Raw genomic sequence first — 19,035 nt, 5'->3', positions numbered from 1 at the left:
AAAAATGTCTTTTTATAATCTGCCAGTGGAACTGCTACTTTTTCATCCATATTTAGAAATTGTTTACTTAAATCAAGCTCCTATAGCTTCATGAAAAGTTATTTGTAAGTTAGTTTTGCCTTATTTGAAATGTACTAGACCAAAAATACTCTATAAAATTCTGTGTTTTTGCAGTGAAGAAGTTAATTTTTCTCATCTGGGCCACATTCCTCAATTGCTAAGTGAAGAAAGAACAAGAAATGAGTAAAAGGTAGACCAGTTTAAAAGGAAAACCTGTAGCGATGAAGATGACTTTAAAACATGATAACTTTGCAGCTTGGAGGCAAAGTAGAAAGAAATGAGGAATGACTCAGGACTTTTGCAAAGAACTAAGGTTGTTTTTATTTTTTCAAATTTGAATAATTAGATAAATCTTTACATGCATTATGTTTGGCCAGGGCCCCCGGAGGCGCAGACTCTGGGAAAGAGAAACATTTTAGTGTTGACCTGTTTTTATTTTGACAGAATGAGACCAAAAAATGAAGACCGTGAACTAAAAGCCAGCGTTTGTTGGATGAAAGGACAGGAAAGAGCCAGACTTCATGAGTATGTTTTTATTTTTTACTTCTTGCTGATTGGTTGGGTTTCTTTACTTTGCAGGTGCAGTTGGAGGGTTTCCACACAGTCTTTGAGAAGTCAGCCTCCTGTCCAGGTGGATTGGTGGAGGAAACGGACTTCACCGATGCATGCTTCGCGGTCCTGCTGGAGCTAAACACGCCTGCTCTGTTCACACCTCTCAGTGAAGAACGATGGTTTTGAATTCACACCACAGATAAATCCATTTCCTCTATCCAAGAAACTTTCACTCAAACCTGCCTTCCAAATTCAGCATGACCAACAAGAGTTGATTCCAGAAGAAGGTAAGGTTTTATTTGTTTCTTTTTTCAAATTTAATCTAAAATTTATTCTTTTAAATTTATCAAATTAGCAAATTCATCTAATAGTTTTAGAGGTGATCTGAAATGCCTCATTGAGCAGGTTAGCATCGATATGTGGCCTATACAAAACATGATTATTACATTTTTTTTTGGACAAAGTCATTTTGAGATTTTAGTTTAGTCAGTTTAGAATTAACTGTTTTAGGGTGTCCTGTCATTTTAAATCCAATACGCCCTCCACATAAATGTTTGAACGAATAGTGAAAATGGCTGCAAACAGTCACACAACTGTACATCGTTGAAAAGCAGAAGTGGAGCCTCCTGTGCAACCAAAAAGAATGTAACAAGTGGTATCTGAATAGCAAGTCAAAAGGAAAACATTTTTCTTTTCCAGCAGCCATTGTACAGCGGTAAAACCAGCTGACCAAATATTCCGGAACTTAGGTTGCCAGGTAACAGGCCTTAATGCAGCTGGAGTTGCTAGGTAACAACCCAATGACTGGAATTTGATGAAAAATCTCAAAAGTTGGGAGATTTTTGAAATGGCTCGTTTTTTAGACATCAGAAATAATTTACTTATTATCATAAAACTACTCAGTGTTTTTTTTTAAGTGTTCGGACTGTTCCTTGGAGCAGTTCAGACCTAAATGTTTGTACAAAAGCGTGCAACATGTGGATTCCGCAAAATAGGTCTCCTTTAAACAAGAAAAAAAAACATACAAATTACTTATTTAACTCTGTTTGCCTCCACCACATGTTTCAGAGACACAGTTTAAGAGAACCTATAATTGTGTAAATTGCTGTGTAATTACAGAAAGCTTCTGGTCAGTTTTAGACACCAACACTTCCACTGAAACCACAGGAGGTAATTGCCAGCATGGTTCTGTGAAATTAGGCGTGCAAACTGTTGATTCAATAATCTGGCTTCAAATAAGGTAAAAAGCTAAATAGTTAATAATGATATGTGGGAAGCAAAAATAGAAAACCAAATTTTCTGAACGCATTTTGTAGATTCAGTGATAAAAAAGAAAGTACACCCCTATTTTGAATCCACCTCTTGGTCTGTGGTTCTTTTAATCCACTGCGAATGTACTGGAACACACTGCAGATTCAAATCAATTATAATTGATAAAAAGAGCAAATAACTGAACAGGTTTGTGTGGAAAAACTAAGTACACCCTTGGTCCTTCCACTGGATTTCAGAATCAGCTTAAGTGAACAGACAGGGACTGTGACTTCGACTTCAAACATACTTGGCACCCAGATGTAAGATGTAATAAATATATAACCAACAGAGGAAATGTAAATGTATTTGGAGATTTGTGATTACCGCAAGCAAAAAGCTAGTTGCACTCTTCCCAAAGCACTAATCTTAACCATTAGCTCTGCTAATGCTAAAGTGCTATACTAACGTGGTATTTAGCAGAAGCGAATGCTAAAATGCTACATTCATCTTTGTTGATACTCACAGCACTGCAAAAACAGAATCCTACCAACTATTTTTGGTCGAGTTTTTAGTTTAAATGTCTTCGTGCACTAAACATAAGACAAAAATAACATAAGTGTGACATTTGTGCATGATATTGGAGCTTGTTTTAAGTCAATAATTCCTCAGTATTGATTAAAAAGTTCTAGTTAGAAATGACATAACCTGCCAGTGGAACAAGCCATTTTGCCATACTGTAAGTTAAAGATGTCTTGTTTCACTGGCTGGTTATTTTTCATTAATATTGAGAAATTGTTGCCTCAAAACCAGTTTTTATATTTTCTAAAAAGCTACTTTTTTTGTTAGTTTTGTCTTATTTTAATTGTAGATATTTGAACTAGAAATTAAACCAAAAGTACTTGGTAAGATTTTGTATTTTTTGCAGTGTGAAGGGTATCAGCATAGCTCAATTTAGCGCTTTAGCATTGGCTTCTGCTAAGTACCATGTAGGTATAGCACTTTAGCATTAGCAAAGCTAATGGTTACGATTAGTGCTTTAGAAATTGCACAACTAGCTATTTAGTTAGCGGAGCCCAAAACTGCTTCTTTAAAAGTAAAGAAAATTCTACATGTTTCTTTTATCCTTGATTTTATTTCTTCTAATGATTTTGTGTTTTTGCAGTGCGTGTGTCAGTAACATGTTTGATAGAGTCAAATTTGTTGTTGCACACATACCTGTGCTGTTGGTCTTCAGGAAGTGAATCAGACTTTTCTGAAAGCTTCTTCACTCTAAATTAAAAAGGCTATGTGACTTTGGTTTGCACAGTCTTTCAGCATTTTAGACTCAAATCTGTCCAGAATGCGACAAACTATTTAAATCCCTCCTTAATGACGTGAGAGGCTAATAAAGTCAGAACTACCGGGAGCAATCGCTGCTACAGGTGGGCCTAAAAGCTGTTAAATCATAAATAGTTTCCTCGTTTTGGCTTCATCTTTAATAAATAATGAAATCTGTTGTGCTCTGTTTTTCTCGCTTGAGGTAGGATTTAATTAATTTACCATCTTGGTAAATACCAGATCCTTTTTATTTTGTCCTCAGATGTAAAACATTAAAATTTAAAGAGGTTGTATTTTTTCTTTCCCCCACATCTGTGGAGAAGCAAATGTTAATTTTCTACCAGCATTTGCAGAAATTAGCAGCTGTAATTGTTCTGGTGGAGACAGAAAATACATTAGTGTTTAGTCTGCAGAGTGAATCGAAGGCCTTGTTCTGGCATCATCTTAGCATGCTTAAAACTACACAAAACTGCCTTACAAGTAACCTTTCAGCAAGATATAAAAGCTTGTTTGAAGTAAATAACTTCTAAATTTTGATTTAAAAACTTCCAGTCATAAGTTCATTGAAAAAAAATCATAAAAGGATTCAATTGAGAATTTTGTTTTCCTGCACAGCAGTAAACTAAGCAAGACATATTTTGATTAAATAAAGAAAATGCTATTTTTGTAAGAACGTAAGGTGCAAATTAAAGAATAAATTTGACCAAAAATAATTGGTAAGATTTAATGTTTTTGCGTTGTAAAGCGATAAGTGATTTGCTGTGTCTTTCTTGTGTATTAAAATATTAGTAAGATTTGGAGTTTTGGCAGTGATGTATCCCTTCACTGTATAGTTAAAGTGTAAAATATCCATACTCTGGTCTAGTTTCTATTGTAAATATCTTAGTAGTTTGTTTTATGTCAATGATTCCTTAATTTTGATGATTTATATCAATTATATTTTTCCCATTTTACAAGTTTAACCAGAAGCTTTCCATCAAAATTAATAAGTTATTGACTTAAAAGAAGCTTCTATATTTGACTGAAAAGTTACTTTTATGTTATACCTACATATTTGCACTGGAAACTAGACCAATAATAGTTTGTAAGATTAGCATTTTAAGGTGATAAATGAGCCAGAAGTTTGATTTTCCGTGTCTTTCAGGGACAGGACCCCCCGCAGAGTCGCTGCTGTTCTTCCTGCATCGTCTTTTCCAGTTGACTCCTTGTGAAAAGAGGTGGACCGGCCGGCACTGTGCTTCTGCAGGAGGCCGTCCGATTGGTGAGGGCGGCGAGGGCGGCGCTGTCGTCGGCTGACTGCTGCGGTGGGAGTGCGATGCGGATTGGAGCATGTCGGGGGACTGGGACGAAGACCTGTGTAAGAAGGCGCTGACGCTTTTGGAGGAGCTGTGCTTCAACTCCCAGAGAGTTTACAGCCAGAGCAAACAGTGCCAGGAGTTCAGCTACCTGGTGAGGGGCCACAACAGGCAGCTGGACGCAGGTAACCCCCATCAAACCTTTTAACACCCATCTCCTGAGTTTCACTACAAAAACACTAAATATTACCAAGTATTTTTGGTTTAGTTTCTACTGCAAATACTTTAGCTCACTACAAATAAAGAGCAATATATAAATGTATTTGGATAATTTATTTTCTTTTGTTTTTGTATTTGAAGAATCCCAAAAGCACCAATTTCAAACATTAGCACCGCTAGCGTTAAAGTACAACACCCTCATGCTATTTAGCCAAAGCTAATGCTGAAGAGGTAGGCTGATCTAAAACACTGCAAAAACACTAAATCTCACCAAGTATTTTTGGACCAGGTTTTAGTGCAAATATCTTATTACACTTGAAATAAAGCAAAACAAACTTAAAAGCAAATGTTTTGGAAATAAATATAGGTTTGTTTAAAGTAAATAATTTCTTAATATGAACAAAAAAGTACGAATTATTTCACTCAAGATGTTTTTCCGACATTGTAACTGAAATAATCTGCCAGTGGAACTGGAACTTTTTCCTCAATATTAAGGAACTACGTACTTTTATAACAAGCTCCTAAATTTCGCTAGAAAGTTACTTTTAGGTTAGTTTTTTTTTTTTTTTGTCTTATTTCAAGGTATTTGAACTACAAACTAGACCTAAATTTCTTGTTGCTCTTCCAGAAAATGGCCTTTTTTGAGCCTGAATCCTCCAGTTAATAATGAATCAATTACAATATTGGACGATTATATTGTATTGATTATATTATATTGTTGTGGCAATAATGTTACTGTGTAAAAAAGAAATCATATTGTGTTTTGTAACTGTGAAATGCTTGTTTTGATTTAGGATTGGGTTTTATGATCAGCAAACTTTCAATAATATGTGTTAACCCAAAATAGTTGTGCTTCACTGGCCTTAAAATGATTAATATTCTGGTTTAACCAGGAAGTTTGACCCTGAAAAGACATGAAACATGCTATTTAGTTGCTAAATTATCTCACTAAATTAAAGAAGTGGCTACAAATAAATGCTGGATTATGTAAAAGAAAAGAAGTGTCAGTAAAAATGACACATTTTTTACTGTAAAAAGAAGAAAATGAAGCCAAACACTCTTCTTCATGCTTTAAAGATGTCAGAGTTGGCTGCTGCTTCCTGGTTAGTTACGGATGATGCTTTGGATAAATGTTTGACCGTGAAAACACGATTTTCACGGTCAAGATGGGGGAGGAAGCATCAACACATCCGAAACACTTTTTTAGAATAAACAGCTTCCCCTTCTGGGCATACAGTTTGCTCAAGATCCTCCAAAGTGCATTTAGAGACGCCTGCTTTGAATACATTCAAACACATTTTCCTCCTAAAGACAGCTTTCATTTCCAGGTCAGTGTATTCAGGAAGACCACAGATGTTTGTTTCCCCTGAGGCGAAATAACAAATCTTAAGACACCTTTAAAGTCTCTGGGGATAGAATTTAAGAAACCAGAATCTGTGTACTTATTTTATTCCTGTAATCAAAGAACAGAGAACAGGATCAAAAATATATGATCAGCACTAAACATATCACTGAGTACAGAGTGAGTGGCAATTATGATGAGGAAGATGATCTGACAGGCGTTCCTGTTTAAGAATAGTTCGACGCTGAGACGACTCGGAAAAACAAATCATGAAATATTCATGTTGCATATTGAAATGTTGATGGTTGGAGTCATTGCATTTCTTTTAAGATGCCCAAAGGAAACAAGAGACTGTTATTTATATGTACAGCTAAGCTCAAAATCATTCATATCGCTGGTAGATTTAAGTTTGAAGTAATTAAATTTCACCTGGTAACTGATGAAATATTGATGTTTCAACGCGACTCAGTCAGATTTAAGACTTCACTGCAAAAACACTAAATCTTACCAAGGTCTTTGGTCTAATTTGTAGTGCTGTTATCGATGTATACTTGAAATAATATAAAATAAACATTCATGCAATTGTTTTATCAAAATGTAGGAGCTTATTTTAAGTCCTTAATATTGATTGAAAATTTGTGGTTCCACTGGTCGATCATTCCAATTATAACAAAACATTTTTCTCATGTTCGAAGTGAAGCCAGTTTTACTACAATTTTAAAAGTTTTCTCCCAATTTACTAGATTACATCTTTTTTGTACAAAATAATTTTTAGATAATGAGAATGTAGTCTACGCATTTCAGAATGTTTTAGGGCGTACTGTCACTTTAAATAAGCTTCTGTTGGCCAGCCACGCCCACTAACTCAACGTCTACGCTCAGATGTGAAAATGGCTCCGAATCGATGCACAACTTTATAACTTTACATTTTTGAAAAGCAGACGTGGTGCTTCCTGCACAAGCAACAAGATTGCACCAAATGGTTTCTGCAACAGCAAATCACTTTTCTGTTTCAGCAGCCATTGTACAGAGGTAAAACCAGTTGACCAAATGTGCTGGAGTTCTGCTTCTGTTGCTAGGTGACGGGCTGGGCTTGGCCGGGGTTGCTGGGTAATGGCGCAGTGCCAGTTGAATGTGATTCAGTTAGAGGGTTTTTGAAATGGTTCATTTTCCAAAGACAAAAAAAAAAGTTATTCCCAAAAAATGTCTGGATGTTTTTCAGGTGTTTTGTTTTAGGAGCTTTGGTTCATTTAAAAGCAGCTGAGACCCAATGGAAATACAAAGTCGTGCACAATGTGAATCCTCTTTAGGTAATCGGCAGATCCCACTGTTCCCACCTTCATGTCTTACGAGTTGCTTCTGGTTGTTTCCCTGTGGTGCCACAACCTCTTCCATTTTCACTACCTAGTAAATCCTTGGAGAGGCCAGTTTACATCATGATTTTGGACTTTGGGAGGAAGCGGGTGTACCCAGAGAGAACCCCCACCTGCACAGGGAGAACAACGTCAATGAAGCAAGACAAGTTCCAGCCTAGCATCTGCATAATCAGATTATTCTGTTCTTATGCAGAGGCAGCACTACATGAACCCAGTCTGAGTTGTTCCTGGTAAACTGCTGAGTTGGTATTGTGCGTGGGCTCCATGGGGACGTTCGGGTGAGCTACACCGGTTAGCATGGATCTTTGGCTCAGTGTAGATTTGGCTCGATTGGCTGGCGTTCCTCCTGAGGTTTGTCCGATTCTCTGCGGACATGCCAGGCCGCAGCTTTAGGCGCAGAGCTGCTGATGGAAACGTCCGTTCCCCCAGAGGTCCGCCGAACGCCGAAAGCTGTCAGCGAATGGCTTGTGTAAGCAGCGGAGATGCGTTTGATGTAGAGGATCGTACGGCTCCCAGCGGGGGTTGAGTCAGTCGCTGAGTGACAGGGAGCCTCAGCCGCTCCTCACGGCGAGCTTCAGAGGCCGGCAGCCCGCCCTGCAGCCCGGCAGCCCGGCCCCCTGCTGATTCGCTCTTTATGCTCGGTGGATTAGTGACGGATCTCTGGCAGGATCAGTGCTCAAGATGCTACGGCTACAAATGGAGGGGAGCCGTTTTTACCCCACCGACTGCAGCTGCACACGTTTGATCAGATCCGTGACTTCAGTGCAGCACTGATCTCCCAGCCTGACACAACCTACTGCTCTCCTTCTGTTTTGCTGCTGCAGATCAATGCATTCACCTTACACGTCTGAAGCTCTTCAGGTGTTTTCCTCTAAATCACTGTCAAGCTCCTTCATCTGAGTTTCCACGGCTCTTCCTCTGCTTATTATTTCTGTTTATGCGTTGCTCTTTCACACCTGGTATGCAGGGGCATTTCTAGATTTTTCTTGTTAGGAGCCCAAGCAGCAGGTTTGCCAGATTTAGCTCATTAGTGCTAATGAAATGATTAATCAGATTAATCATGACGTAAAACACTAATCTCTGTACAATACAAACTAACTAGCACTAATTTAGCTCATTTTAAATGGTTCTTAGTTAGCATAAGCACTAGCTAACATGATCTAGCATGAGCATTACAACCAGTTAGCCTTTTAATAAGGGCATAAGCAGTGTCACAAGAGGTTGTGATTGACAGTGTTAAGCTCCGCCTCCTGGCTCTGATTGGTTGTTTCTTGCTACCACTGGGAGAAGATAGAGAAGCTCACTATTTTTCCTCTAATTCTGTTACATTGCAACAATTTCAACAAATATGTAAAAAACATTAAAAAAATTTTTTTTTAATGAAAGTTACATACTGCAGCTTTAATATATAAAAAAACAACTTGAAAACAACAGAAAAACTATGAATGGAAGTCATAAAGCAACAAATAGTCAATGTATATGCGATATCAGCTCTGGTGGGAGTGGCCAGGCAGTGCAGCTAATCAGATTTCAAGAGCAGCTGGTGCCCCGCCCCGCTACCCTCTTTGGCCCCACCCCTGTTGTGTCAATTTCCTCCTCTATTGCCGCCTCTGTGGAGCTTTCATGTCGGCTCCAATACGTGTTTCAGGTTCATCTTTTCTCCCCTCCTCCTCCACCTGGACCAATCCTGCTCTTCTTCTCTTCCCTTCTTTCTTTTCTTCCCCTCATCTTGCTCTCCACCGAATCGGGTTTCCACCCCCACCCCGTCCTCTCCGCACTCCAATCATATCTTTTGAACAAGTACTGATTAATGACATACACAGACTGATGAATAATTCAGCAACAAGAGAGCGAGAAAGCAGAGTAGAGGAGGAAAGACGAACAGAAGAGGTAGATGCTGAAGGAAAGTGTGGAGAGGAAAAGACGGCAAGGAATGATGGGTAGAAATGTAGCCATTAAATAAACGATTAGCTTGTTTCGCCTTTGTGATGTTATTACATCCAGGGCTGAAACAATAAATCAGATTAATCGCGGCTAAAATAAGCTTGTTGCATCTATGACGTTATATCACATCGGCTTAAACGATTAATCAGATTAATTGTGATTAATCGCGATTAATATAGGCTTTTTCATCTTTATTTGACGTTATCACACATTGAGCTGAAATGATTGATTGAAATAATTGTCAACTAATTTTTATACTGCAGTTGATTGTTAACTGCAGTATATAGACTCAAATAAAATGTCTTTTCCTGAAAGAACCTCACATTCAAAGCAGTAATTATGTATAAAAAGGCTTAAATAAAAAATAGCAAAATGTGCCAAACTTTATTTTTCAGATTAATCGTTAGAATAAGTGATTAATCGATTACTGAAATATTTCTTAATTGCAGCCCTAATCACATCTAAAGTTATTGTCTTGTAACGCCTCCAAAGGAACCTTTAGGAAGAATTTTCTAATCCTAATCTGTGGTCTGGAAGCAACCCAAGAAGGCAAAATATGCCATTTTTACTGCGAAGACTCCGGTGGACAGTCTGCAGATCTGTAATGAGTCTGCTTGGTCTACACACAGACCATCCATATTCATGTGCAGAGCTCTGGGACTCGGCTCAGTGTGAGCGCCGATTGGTCCGTTTTTATCAAGACAGTCATCAGACCCGAAAGTGCTATTTATAAAAAGACTTCAAATGGTTCCAGGATAAGAATAAATATTCATTGTATATTTAGTCTATTTATCTATAAATATTAATGCAACCAGGTCCCCAGCATGTGCAGAAGTTAGAAAGCATGTGTTTGCTATCACAGTTGTGGTCAGAAGCTCATGAAGCACATTTTCACATTTATTCACATGACAACCAAAACTTCTGCTGTTGGATATTTTGTGTGATAGACGAACACGAAGCTGTGCATAACTGCAAATTGTTAGCGGTGGTTACCCCACGCTACCCACCGCATGGGTTAGCGTGTCAGCTAACACGCTAACTGACACGCTAACCCGCTAATTTTTCCTTTAGCTCTTTACCTAAATCTGAAAACGTTTGTGCCCTTAGCTTCCCTTAAACACATTTTCCCTGATAATTTCTGAAGCACTGATTTACTTGGCACAACTGTAAATTTTCAGTTGCGTTGAAATCGTTAGCAATTATTTTTATTCATGCTCTTATTTTGAAGTAAGCAAAGAATGTTTATGCAATAGTTTCATTTCCTGTTTTTATGTTTTCTCTTTTTTTCCTTTATTTCAAACAGAAAACTTAAAGGTACAAGATAAAACACAGACAGTAGAGAACTAAATATAAACATAAATACACATAATAAGGGCATAATTGAAGAGGTAAATTGTAAAGTCAAAATTAAATTGATAATCATGGATTGTAGTGTTACAAGAGCAGATATAATGTGAATTAAAGTTAGTGCTTTAGCAGTAGCTTCAGCCAAATGCTGGTGTAGCAGTTGAGATTTAGCAAATTACAATGTTTATAATTGGTGGTTTAGGGTTTAGTGCAACTAGCTTTTAAGTGAGCGGTGCTCCCCACTGAATGGATGAACTGGTTTTCAAAATTTTTTAAAAGTAAAAGTCTGAAAAACATGACACCCATATATATTTACAACTCCTTAGTCAGTACTTTCTAATAACTAAGTAGAATATTCTAACCTTTTCAGAGTGTTTGTCCTGCTGGAAGGTGAATCGGTCTCAAGTCTTTTGCAGCCTCTAACAGATTTCTTGCTCCATCCATCTTCCCATCAACTCTGACCGGCTTCTTTTTCCCTGCTGAACATGGAGGGTTGCATGTAGGCCAAAGACTCTATTTTGGTCTTTTCTGACCAGAACACCTTCTTCCACTTTTGCTGTGTCACCTACATAGTTTGTGGCAAACTGTAAATAGGACTTCTTATCTCTGTCTTCAACAAAAGTTTCAATTTGATGGAAGATTTTGGAGTGAACAGTTATGCTCCTACTGAAATATTCCCCCACCTGAGCTATGGATCACTGCAGCTCCTCCAGAGTTGCCTTGTTCTATGTAATGCTGTCTTTGACTGTAAGTTTAGGAACATACAGATGAATGGAGCTGAAGCTGAAATGAAAACCATTCAAACCTTTCAAAGAAAATAATTAATCAATTGTCAAGCATGGCAGTGGCAGCGTTATGGTGTGGTTCCATTCCATTTTTCCGTGTAACAGGTGATTTACACAAGCTCAGATCCAGTAGTGGGCAAAGTTAGTTCTCTTAACACAGTGGTATGCTGACATGGCACTGTAAGCATAGCAGTGCCACTTTAGCACAACTAACATGGCACTGTTAGCAGTGCTAACTAATGCATGGAAACTAATGCATTAGTTTTCATGGAAACTAATAGTAAAGTGCTAAATCAACATGTTATTCAGTGGATCCTAATGCTAAAGACCTTAATCAACATGTTATTTAGTGGAAGCTAATGCTAAATACCTTAATCAACATGTTATTTAGTGGAAGCTAATGCTAAAGTTCTACATCAACACGTTATTTAGTAGAAGCTAATGTTAAAAATGATGAAAGTTTACAAAACAGCCAAATATAATAACACTTCAGAATTTGCTCTTGAAAATACATTGTGCTGAACATTTTCACTGTTAGAAAAACTCAAGTGCTAAATGAAAAATTAGCTCTGCTATTAGCATGTTAGCGGATTAGTGGAAATGTACCAAATGCTGTTTAAATCAGTAGTTGGGTGTTCCTGGGGGAAACAGAAAGAAATACACAGCTAATTTGGTTTCGGTGTGACTTCAGCAGGCTAACTTTAAACTTCTGGACTATTCTTGACTTCAGTCTTATTGAAAATTTGTTGATTTGTGGATGACCTTTGACCTATACCAGTTCTGAAATTTAGAGTTGTCAGATATCCAGCCTGTGTCTACTTTAGCTTGAAAAATTAATTTAGGGGAAGCTAAGTGCTAAATATTTTCAAAATTAGCTAAAGTACTGAATAAAAAATTAGCTCTGCTATTAGCATGTTAGCCAATTAATGGAACTCAAACAGCTAGACGGCTACATCTAGACACTTTTCGGTATTTCTACGGAGTGAATCCAACAGCTTCTGGACCAGCCTTTACTTCAAATGTTATTAAAAATGTGGGGATGATCCTTAAAAACTGGACCTGTTCAAAGAAATCGACTTATTCTGAAAAGGAAAGTGATCAAATATCCAGGCAGCATGAGCCTGGCACTGGCAGGTGCAACATGCTAGGAGAACAAACCAAATCTATCACATTAAATCAGGGTGACTGAGTGTATGTAAACGTCTGACTGCTCTGTTTGATGGAAATGTTCTGGACTTTATTCAGTCCAGCGTTTTTGCTCGAATGAGTCATTCTCTCCCCCACCGTCTGGCCCCACGCGCTCCCCCACTAACCTGTCGGAGATTAAAAGGCTCATAACTGTGAAGAAATGCAGGATGACATCACTGTGGGTGTGTTTTTTTTTAATGATTATTAATTGCCATCGTCATCATCGCCTCCTCCCGTCTTGTCGTTTTTTTTTCTTCCTGCCAGCGTTTGCCCCCATTTCCAGCTCGGATAAAAGGTTCAGCGAATGACTGCAAATTACACTTTCTGCTTGCGGCTGCTGGCGTTGATGTGTGATTTGCAGATATTGTGTTAATGGTGCTTTAGTTTGGCATATGCATGATGTGTTTATAGCATGCGTTTGGAGACAAGGCTGTTGTTTTTATTCATGTTGGCGACATTCATCTTGACGTTGTTGTGGCACCAGCGAGATGGATAAAGCTTTTTACAACGTCACATGACAAATCCTGCCTCATCATTTGGGCTTTGCAACATCAAGTGCTTGTTTATTCACCTCTTAAGGTGAATCATGATTGTTGCAAACCCCCACACAGTCATTTGGGGTATTTGTTGTACTGGGATTAAAATAAAAACCAAAGATGTTGAACTTCTGGGTGCCAACTTGAAACATGTTCTTCCGATCCGATATTAATATCTGTATTGATCCCAATGTTGTAAAAACTCTGTAAATGATTCATAAGAGCAGATCTATTCAGTTTAATTCTATGCTTTATTATTTGTTTAGATTTCCTAATTGCACTTTCTGATTAATTTGAAAGGTTTGTTTCAGTTTATTTTTTAAATGTTTGACCAAAGTAGCCAACTATTGTTTTTTGTCAGTTTCTGGGTTTCCACTGCAAATGTGTGAATGTTTGTAAAAAAAAAAAAACACAATTTCATAATTCTTGTGTTTCCTATCATAAGAAAAATGATCAAAATCACGTTTTTTATGTGATAAGTTGGTAAAAAACATGCATCCTTGTCACTATGGAACTACTTCCTGTGGTCATCTTCTTTGTGGTTTTCACCAGCAGTAACATCCAGATGTCTATTATGAGACTCGGTTTACTAAAAACATGTTTTCAATGCCAGTTTTACAAAATAAACCAATTTCAATATAGCCAAAAAAAATGTACCTCAACTCAGTGAAAAATTTGTTTTTTCAAAATTGCTGTTTCCATTAAGCAGGTTTGTTTTCAATTGTCAAATCATGGATTTATATTGTCAGCTATTAACTTTTATCTTCCTAACTGAACTGACTGAACAAATTAAAGTTGTTGTTTTTACATGTTTGACCAAACTTGTGAAGCCGTTGGTGCAGAGCCATGAAACAAATTTGTACATTTATGTCTGTGTTAAAAAAAACAATAAACATATTGCGTCTGTCCAACACTGATTTCTGAATCGTATTGACCGATCCTATACTTCAGACATCGGTATTGATAATAGAAGTGAAGATAGTGGAACAGTGTGTTTCTACTTATAAGTTAAACAAAATGTTTGAACATCCCTGCTATAAGTGAAATAATCTGCCAGTGGATGTTTTTTTATTATTGTTAAGGAATTATTTAAATAAATCAAGCTAATCATGCTGAAAAGTTACTTTCTGTGTTTAAAAAAGAGACGTATGTTTTTCCGTATCTGATCGGCATCAGGAGATACCGATCAGATCTTGGTATTTGTATTGGAAGTGGATCGGTGGATCCTCTATGCTTCAGTTTCTCCATTCCTCTCTCTGCAGAAATCTCCGTCAGCCTGCTGTCGGTCATCGTGACGTTCTGCGGCATCGTCCTCCTCTCCGTGTCCCTCTTCGTCTCCTGGAAGCTCTGCTGGCTGCCATGGCGCGACAAGGAGGGCGGCGGGCTGAGCCTGACGTCGGGGCTGCTGCCCGGGACCGCCGGGTTGCAAGGGGCCGCGGGGCCGTCGCTTTTACCCCCGCTGCTGCAGAGGAAGGAGGGCCAATCCTCTTCCTCGCTCTACCCCTCGCTGGGGCAGCAGGGACACCCCCACTTCTCTGACCTGGTGGGGCTGGAGAGAGGGGAGGGCGGAGGCGTGGCTGGGGGCCCAAACGAGACCCAGGAGCATTCGTACCTGGACATGGACTCTTACCCCAACAATGCTGGTGAGTATTGCCCCTTTTGCACCAACCTGCGGCTTTATATTTATTTATTTTTTAGTTTTAATCGATTAGTGTCCAAGTCTGAGCATCTTATATCTAATTTTTTCTGCTCTCATTTATAGATCATTTTTAGATCAACATATTTACGTGTTCATGCTTTTTATTTATTTATGTTCGGTCATATTAAATTACTTGCATCACTCCTAGTTATATTTTACAAACTGGAACTGAAGCTCTTTGATTTTCCAGCAAATTAATTTTTTTGTTGTGAGTTTTTGCTGCTGTTTATTATTTACAGAGTTAGAAAAAATGGCCGCCGTTCTTCCACAGCTCTGCTTGTCCTTCACGGTCCGGATGTCGATCAACAGCCTGTTTCTGGTTTTTTAGTCTTACTGTCGGCACAGTCGGGTAGTAACTAGTTACATTCACTTATGTCATTTTTTTGTTTTTGAGAAAATTTGCTTTTAGGAGTATTTCTACATCAGGCTAGTTTATTGTTGTCTTGATTTTACGTTGGTTTGTTTTTGATCCAAAACTACTTTTGGTTCTCCAATTTTAACCCGGTCTGGAAACTTCTGAGTTAGTTCGTCCTTGAGTAGATTTTTACCAAATACATTTTTACTCTTGAGTAATTTATTGGACGGCTACTTTGTTACTTTTACTTGAGTAAACGTGTGAAAGCAGTGCTGCTCTTACTATAGTGTAATTCCTGGGTGCTCTGTCCATCTCGGACTGTCGGCAGCATTAACTAAGACAGACGGGTTTGTTTTGGCTTCTCTAGGGACTCTGAAGCTGAGTCAAACATCGCCGGATGTCCCCAACTCAGAGGGCGGGGCCCATCCCAACAAAGAGCTGCCCAACGCCCTTTCCCAGCAGCAGGTCACCCCGCGGTCAGTCAGCAGTCGGATTCCTCGCCTCTGAACTTAATGCATGCTAATTGTTTAAAATCAATGTCATTGAATGTCAACTAGTGCAAAAAACGTGTCTGAACACAAACCGCCAGTCGTCTCACAAAGTTCAGCCTCAGGTCAGATTCTGCAATGCTGAAAAAATCTGCTTGAGTTTGCAAAGTGGCATCCAAAAACCACCTGGAATTATTGATTATTGGAGCTTCTTTTTTCTGCGTTTATGCGCAGAAAAAAGTTTGGTGAAATCCAGGCAGAAGGTCAAACAGAGATGATTAGGACAGCACTGTTTAAAGAGAAATAAATATTATACTGTCTGTCCTCAAAGGACCGGTTGTCCCCAAATGTTTTGATAAAGCTCATTAAAAAACTTTTCAAGGATTAATAAATAGCTCTATGTTTGGGAAGTATTTCTTAAAATTAAATAATTATGTAATTTGACAGTATGTGATTTAAAAACTTTGATTTGATTGATAAGAAAATATTTAAGTTCTTTTGATGTGGCCCCCTGGTACAGAAGACAATGGGGATCACTGATGTTTAATCTCACAAGATTAAAAGTCAAAATTCTGAGAAAAAAATCTGAATTTTGAGAAAAAAAGTCAAAATTCTGAGATTAAAAGTCAGAATATGGAGGAGAAAAAAAGTTAAAATTTCATGCAAAAAAGTAAAAATATTGAGTTTTTAAAAAATATGAATTCAAAGAAAAACTTATAAGTTCATGGAAAAAGACATAATTCTGAGAAATCAAAAATCGACAAAAATATGATTTCTGAGAACAAAATGAAAATTAAAAAAAATAATAATTCTGAGAAAAAAGCCAATGCAAACATATGAAAAATATAAAGTATACATAACTATGCTTCAAAATCAATAAATCCCTTAAATATAACAGATTTGACAGCATAAAATTGACAACAACATCAAATGAACATGAAGAAATTCAACAACAAAGGAGAAATTATTTAAGCCCATAACTGGTTCTTCATTTATGCTTCGTTCAGTCAGAAGGTAAAAGAGAAAATAACCTGCAGATTCACCAGGCTGCACAGCCTCTAGTTTCTATTTTTCATGCGTTTTCCTCATATTTCTGACTCCTCGTGTGACTTCAGACCCAAGCCCATGACTCACCAGCTCTCCAGCCCTGATTTCCACGGCGAGGAGAAGGAGCAGGTCACCTGCATCGGGCAGATCAAGCCGGAGCTTTACAGGCCCAAAGGCGATCAGGGCGAAGGCAAGCAGGGCGACACCTGCGGCAAGATCTGCTTCCTGCTGCGCTACGCCTTCAAGTAAGCAAACCACGGCCGGCTGCACACTCTGACGGGAAGGTTTACTCTAATTTAATAAACTTAACTGGGAAAATGCAGAACAGGAAGCACTGGTCAATTTGGCTTTAATCAGAACAACTTGACCAGCTTTTGCTCATGTTGTTTTTAAGGTTTGGAAAGTTTTTCATTTCTTTGTAAAGTCATTAAAAGTGTTTGATATTTAATCTATATAATAATAATTCTGTAATAATGTGCGATCTGAGTTTTGGTTTCAACTTTAAATAACCTTTTCCAGATTGAGGCTTTTAATCAGATATTTTCATACTCTGGATCAAGACACTCACATTTTCAGAATTCAAAACTGACTTTAAATCAGAGTTTTGATTTTTATTTATTTATTTATTTTCTCAAAACTTTGATATTTTTTCCCCTTAGAATTTTAAAGTTTAAACTCAAGTTTTTTCCTCAGAATTTTGAATTTTTCTCTGAAAAGTTTCACTTTAGTCACTTTCAAATTAAAGTGGGACTCATGTATAAATTTTGATTTCTGACTTCATACAGAAAATACAGTGACTTCCTCCATGTGTGATGTTAAACCAAACTAAACTTTTATTGATTATGGAAATTTAGAATTACTTAAATATTTTCTAAATACTAAGGTTTTATTTTTTTTGAAGTATTGATTGTTAAGTTTTAAATGCTACAGAATTGACAGAGATCATGTTTTTTAGAGATTTATTTGTAACTTTCTTTATTATGTTTAAGCATTTAATTTAATTTTTAACATAATGTGTTTGTTTTAATGTAATAGATATTTATCATTCCTAATGGATCAATAACTTATTGATCGTCTCATATTTCATAGGTTAAAATTGGGGGATTTTTTTTGGTAAATTAGTGTTTTGTTCTCGGACCAGTTTGTTGCTGACAGTGAGACTTTTCAAAGCATAAATGTTTGTTATACTTTACTTGCTGTAGAATGTTGAATATTATCATTAATAACAGTGATAGTGAGTGAGTGTGGTGCTGAAAAAGTTTAAAAAACTACCTTGAAAATGCTTGAAAGCGGCTTGGACTGTGCAGTGTGAACCGCGGCTTGCCTGTTTTTAAGACAATGCTGAACATCCGACCCACATTTTATGCATAACACCAGCCGCTCCTTTTGAATCTGCGATGCCCTGCAGCGCTGTGAAAGCTTTCACCGACTTGCTTGATTGGGTTATGTGTGAAGGAGCAGAAGTGGTTTAAAGAGGGTCTCATGTTAATGGAGAAACCATGAAAACATAATCTGAAAAGACACAGTGAGAGTCTTGAGACGTATTCAGACCGACACTGGCTCTTCCTCCGGCCCAAGGTTCCTTCCTCTTGCATTGGTGTCATGTGTGAAATGACTGGAGCAGTTTGGGAGAAGAAGTTTGACCTCCAATGTTACACCAAGCAGAGATCAAAGGAGTCTCTGACACGGCGGCCATGATGGATATGTGAGCGCCAGACAGCAGAACCGAATCCCAAAACTCACCTGAAGGAGAAGATCGTCAGGGAACCGTTCTGCACTGCAAAAACACAACCCTCCAAAGTAATTTTAGTCTAGTTTTTAGTGCCAACATCTTAGTACACATGAAACAAGACAAAACTAACTTATGATTAACTTTTCAGCAGAAAAAAGGAGCTTGTTCCAGGTAAATAATTCATTAATATAAAAAAAGATATCAGTTTCATTGATAGATTACTTAGCGAATAACGAGACATTTTTACAGTAAATGAAGTAATCTGCCAATTGAGATAATCACTCAGAAATTTGAGATTAAGCTCAGAAACTTTCTACAAAAAACTTTCCAAAGTTTTGAGTTTGAAAAGTAGAATATTTGTTAGAAGAAATCTGAAATTTTGAGCCCAAACTAAGAATTTCTGCGGGTTTTTTTCTCACAAATTCTTTTAGATCTCAGAAAATGTAATTTTTTTCCCAGGACATTTCAGAGATTAAACTCAAATTTTTTGGCAGATTACTTC

The 19,035-nt window shown here is 37.6% G+C and overlaps 1 protein-coding gene across 2 annotated transcripts in view; it reads left to right on the top strand.

Moving 5' to 3' along the window:
- Positions 1-19,035, top strand: part of syt3 (synaptotagmin III) — a 54,093-nt gene that overhangs the window by 10,487 nt on the left and 24,571 nt on the right. For both annotated transcript variants that reach the window (XM_055051903.1, XM_055051904.1), the window contains exons 2-6: positions 640-899; positions 4,325-4,660; positions 14,475-14,855; positions 15,634-15,742; positions 16,870-17,046. In XM_055051903.1, the coding sequence (XP_054907878.1) occupies positions 4,510-4,660; positions 14,475-14,855; positions 15,634-15,742; positions 16,870-17,046 (818 nt within the window). In that variant the 5' untranslated portion in view covers positions 640-899; positions 4,325-4,509. The remainder of the gene's footprint in view (positions 1-639; positions 900-4,324; positions 4,661-14,474; positions 14,856-15,633; positions 15,743-16,869; positions 17,047-19,035) is intronic.

This window comes from Poeciliopsis prolifica, unplaced genomic scaffold, assembly GCF_027474105.1.
Source record: "Poeciliopsis prolifica strain line A6 unplaced genomic scaffold, Auburn_PproV2 SCAFFOLD034, whole genome shotgun sequence".
Classification (NCBI taxonomy): domain Eukaryota; kingdom Metazoa; phylum Chordata; class Actinopteri; order Cyprinodontiformes; family Poeciliidae; genus Poeciliopsis; species Poeciliopsis prolifica.
This window is presented reverse-complemented; position numbering and strand designations above follow the sequence as displayed.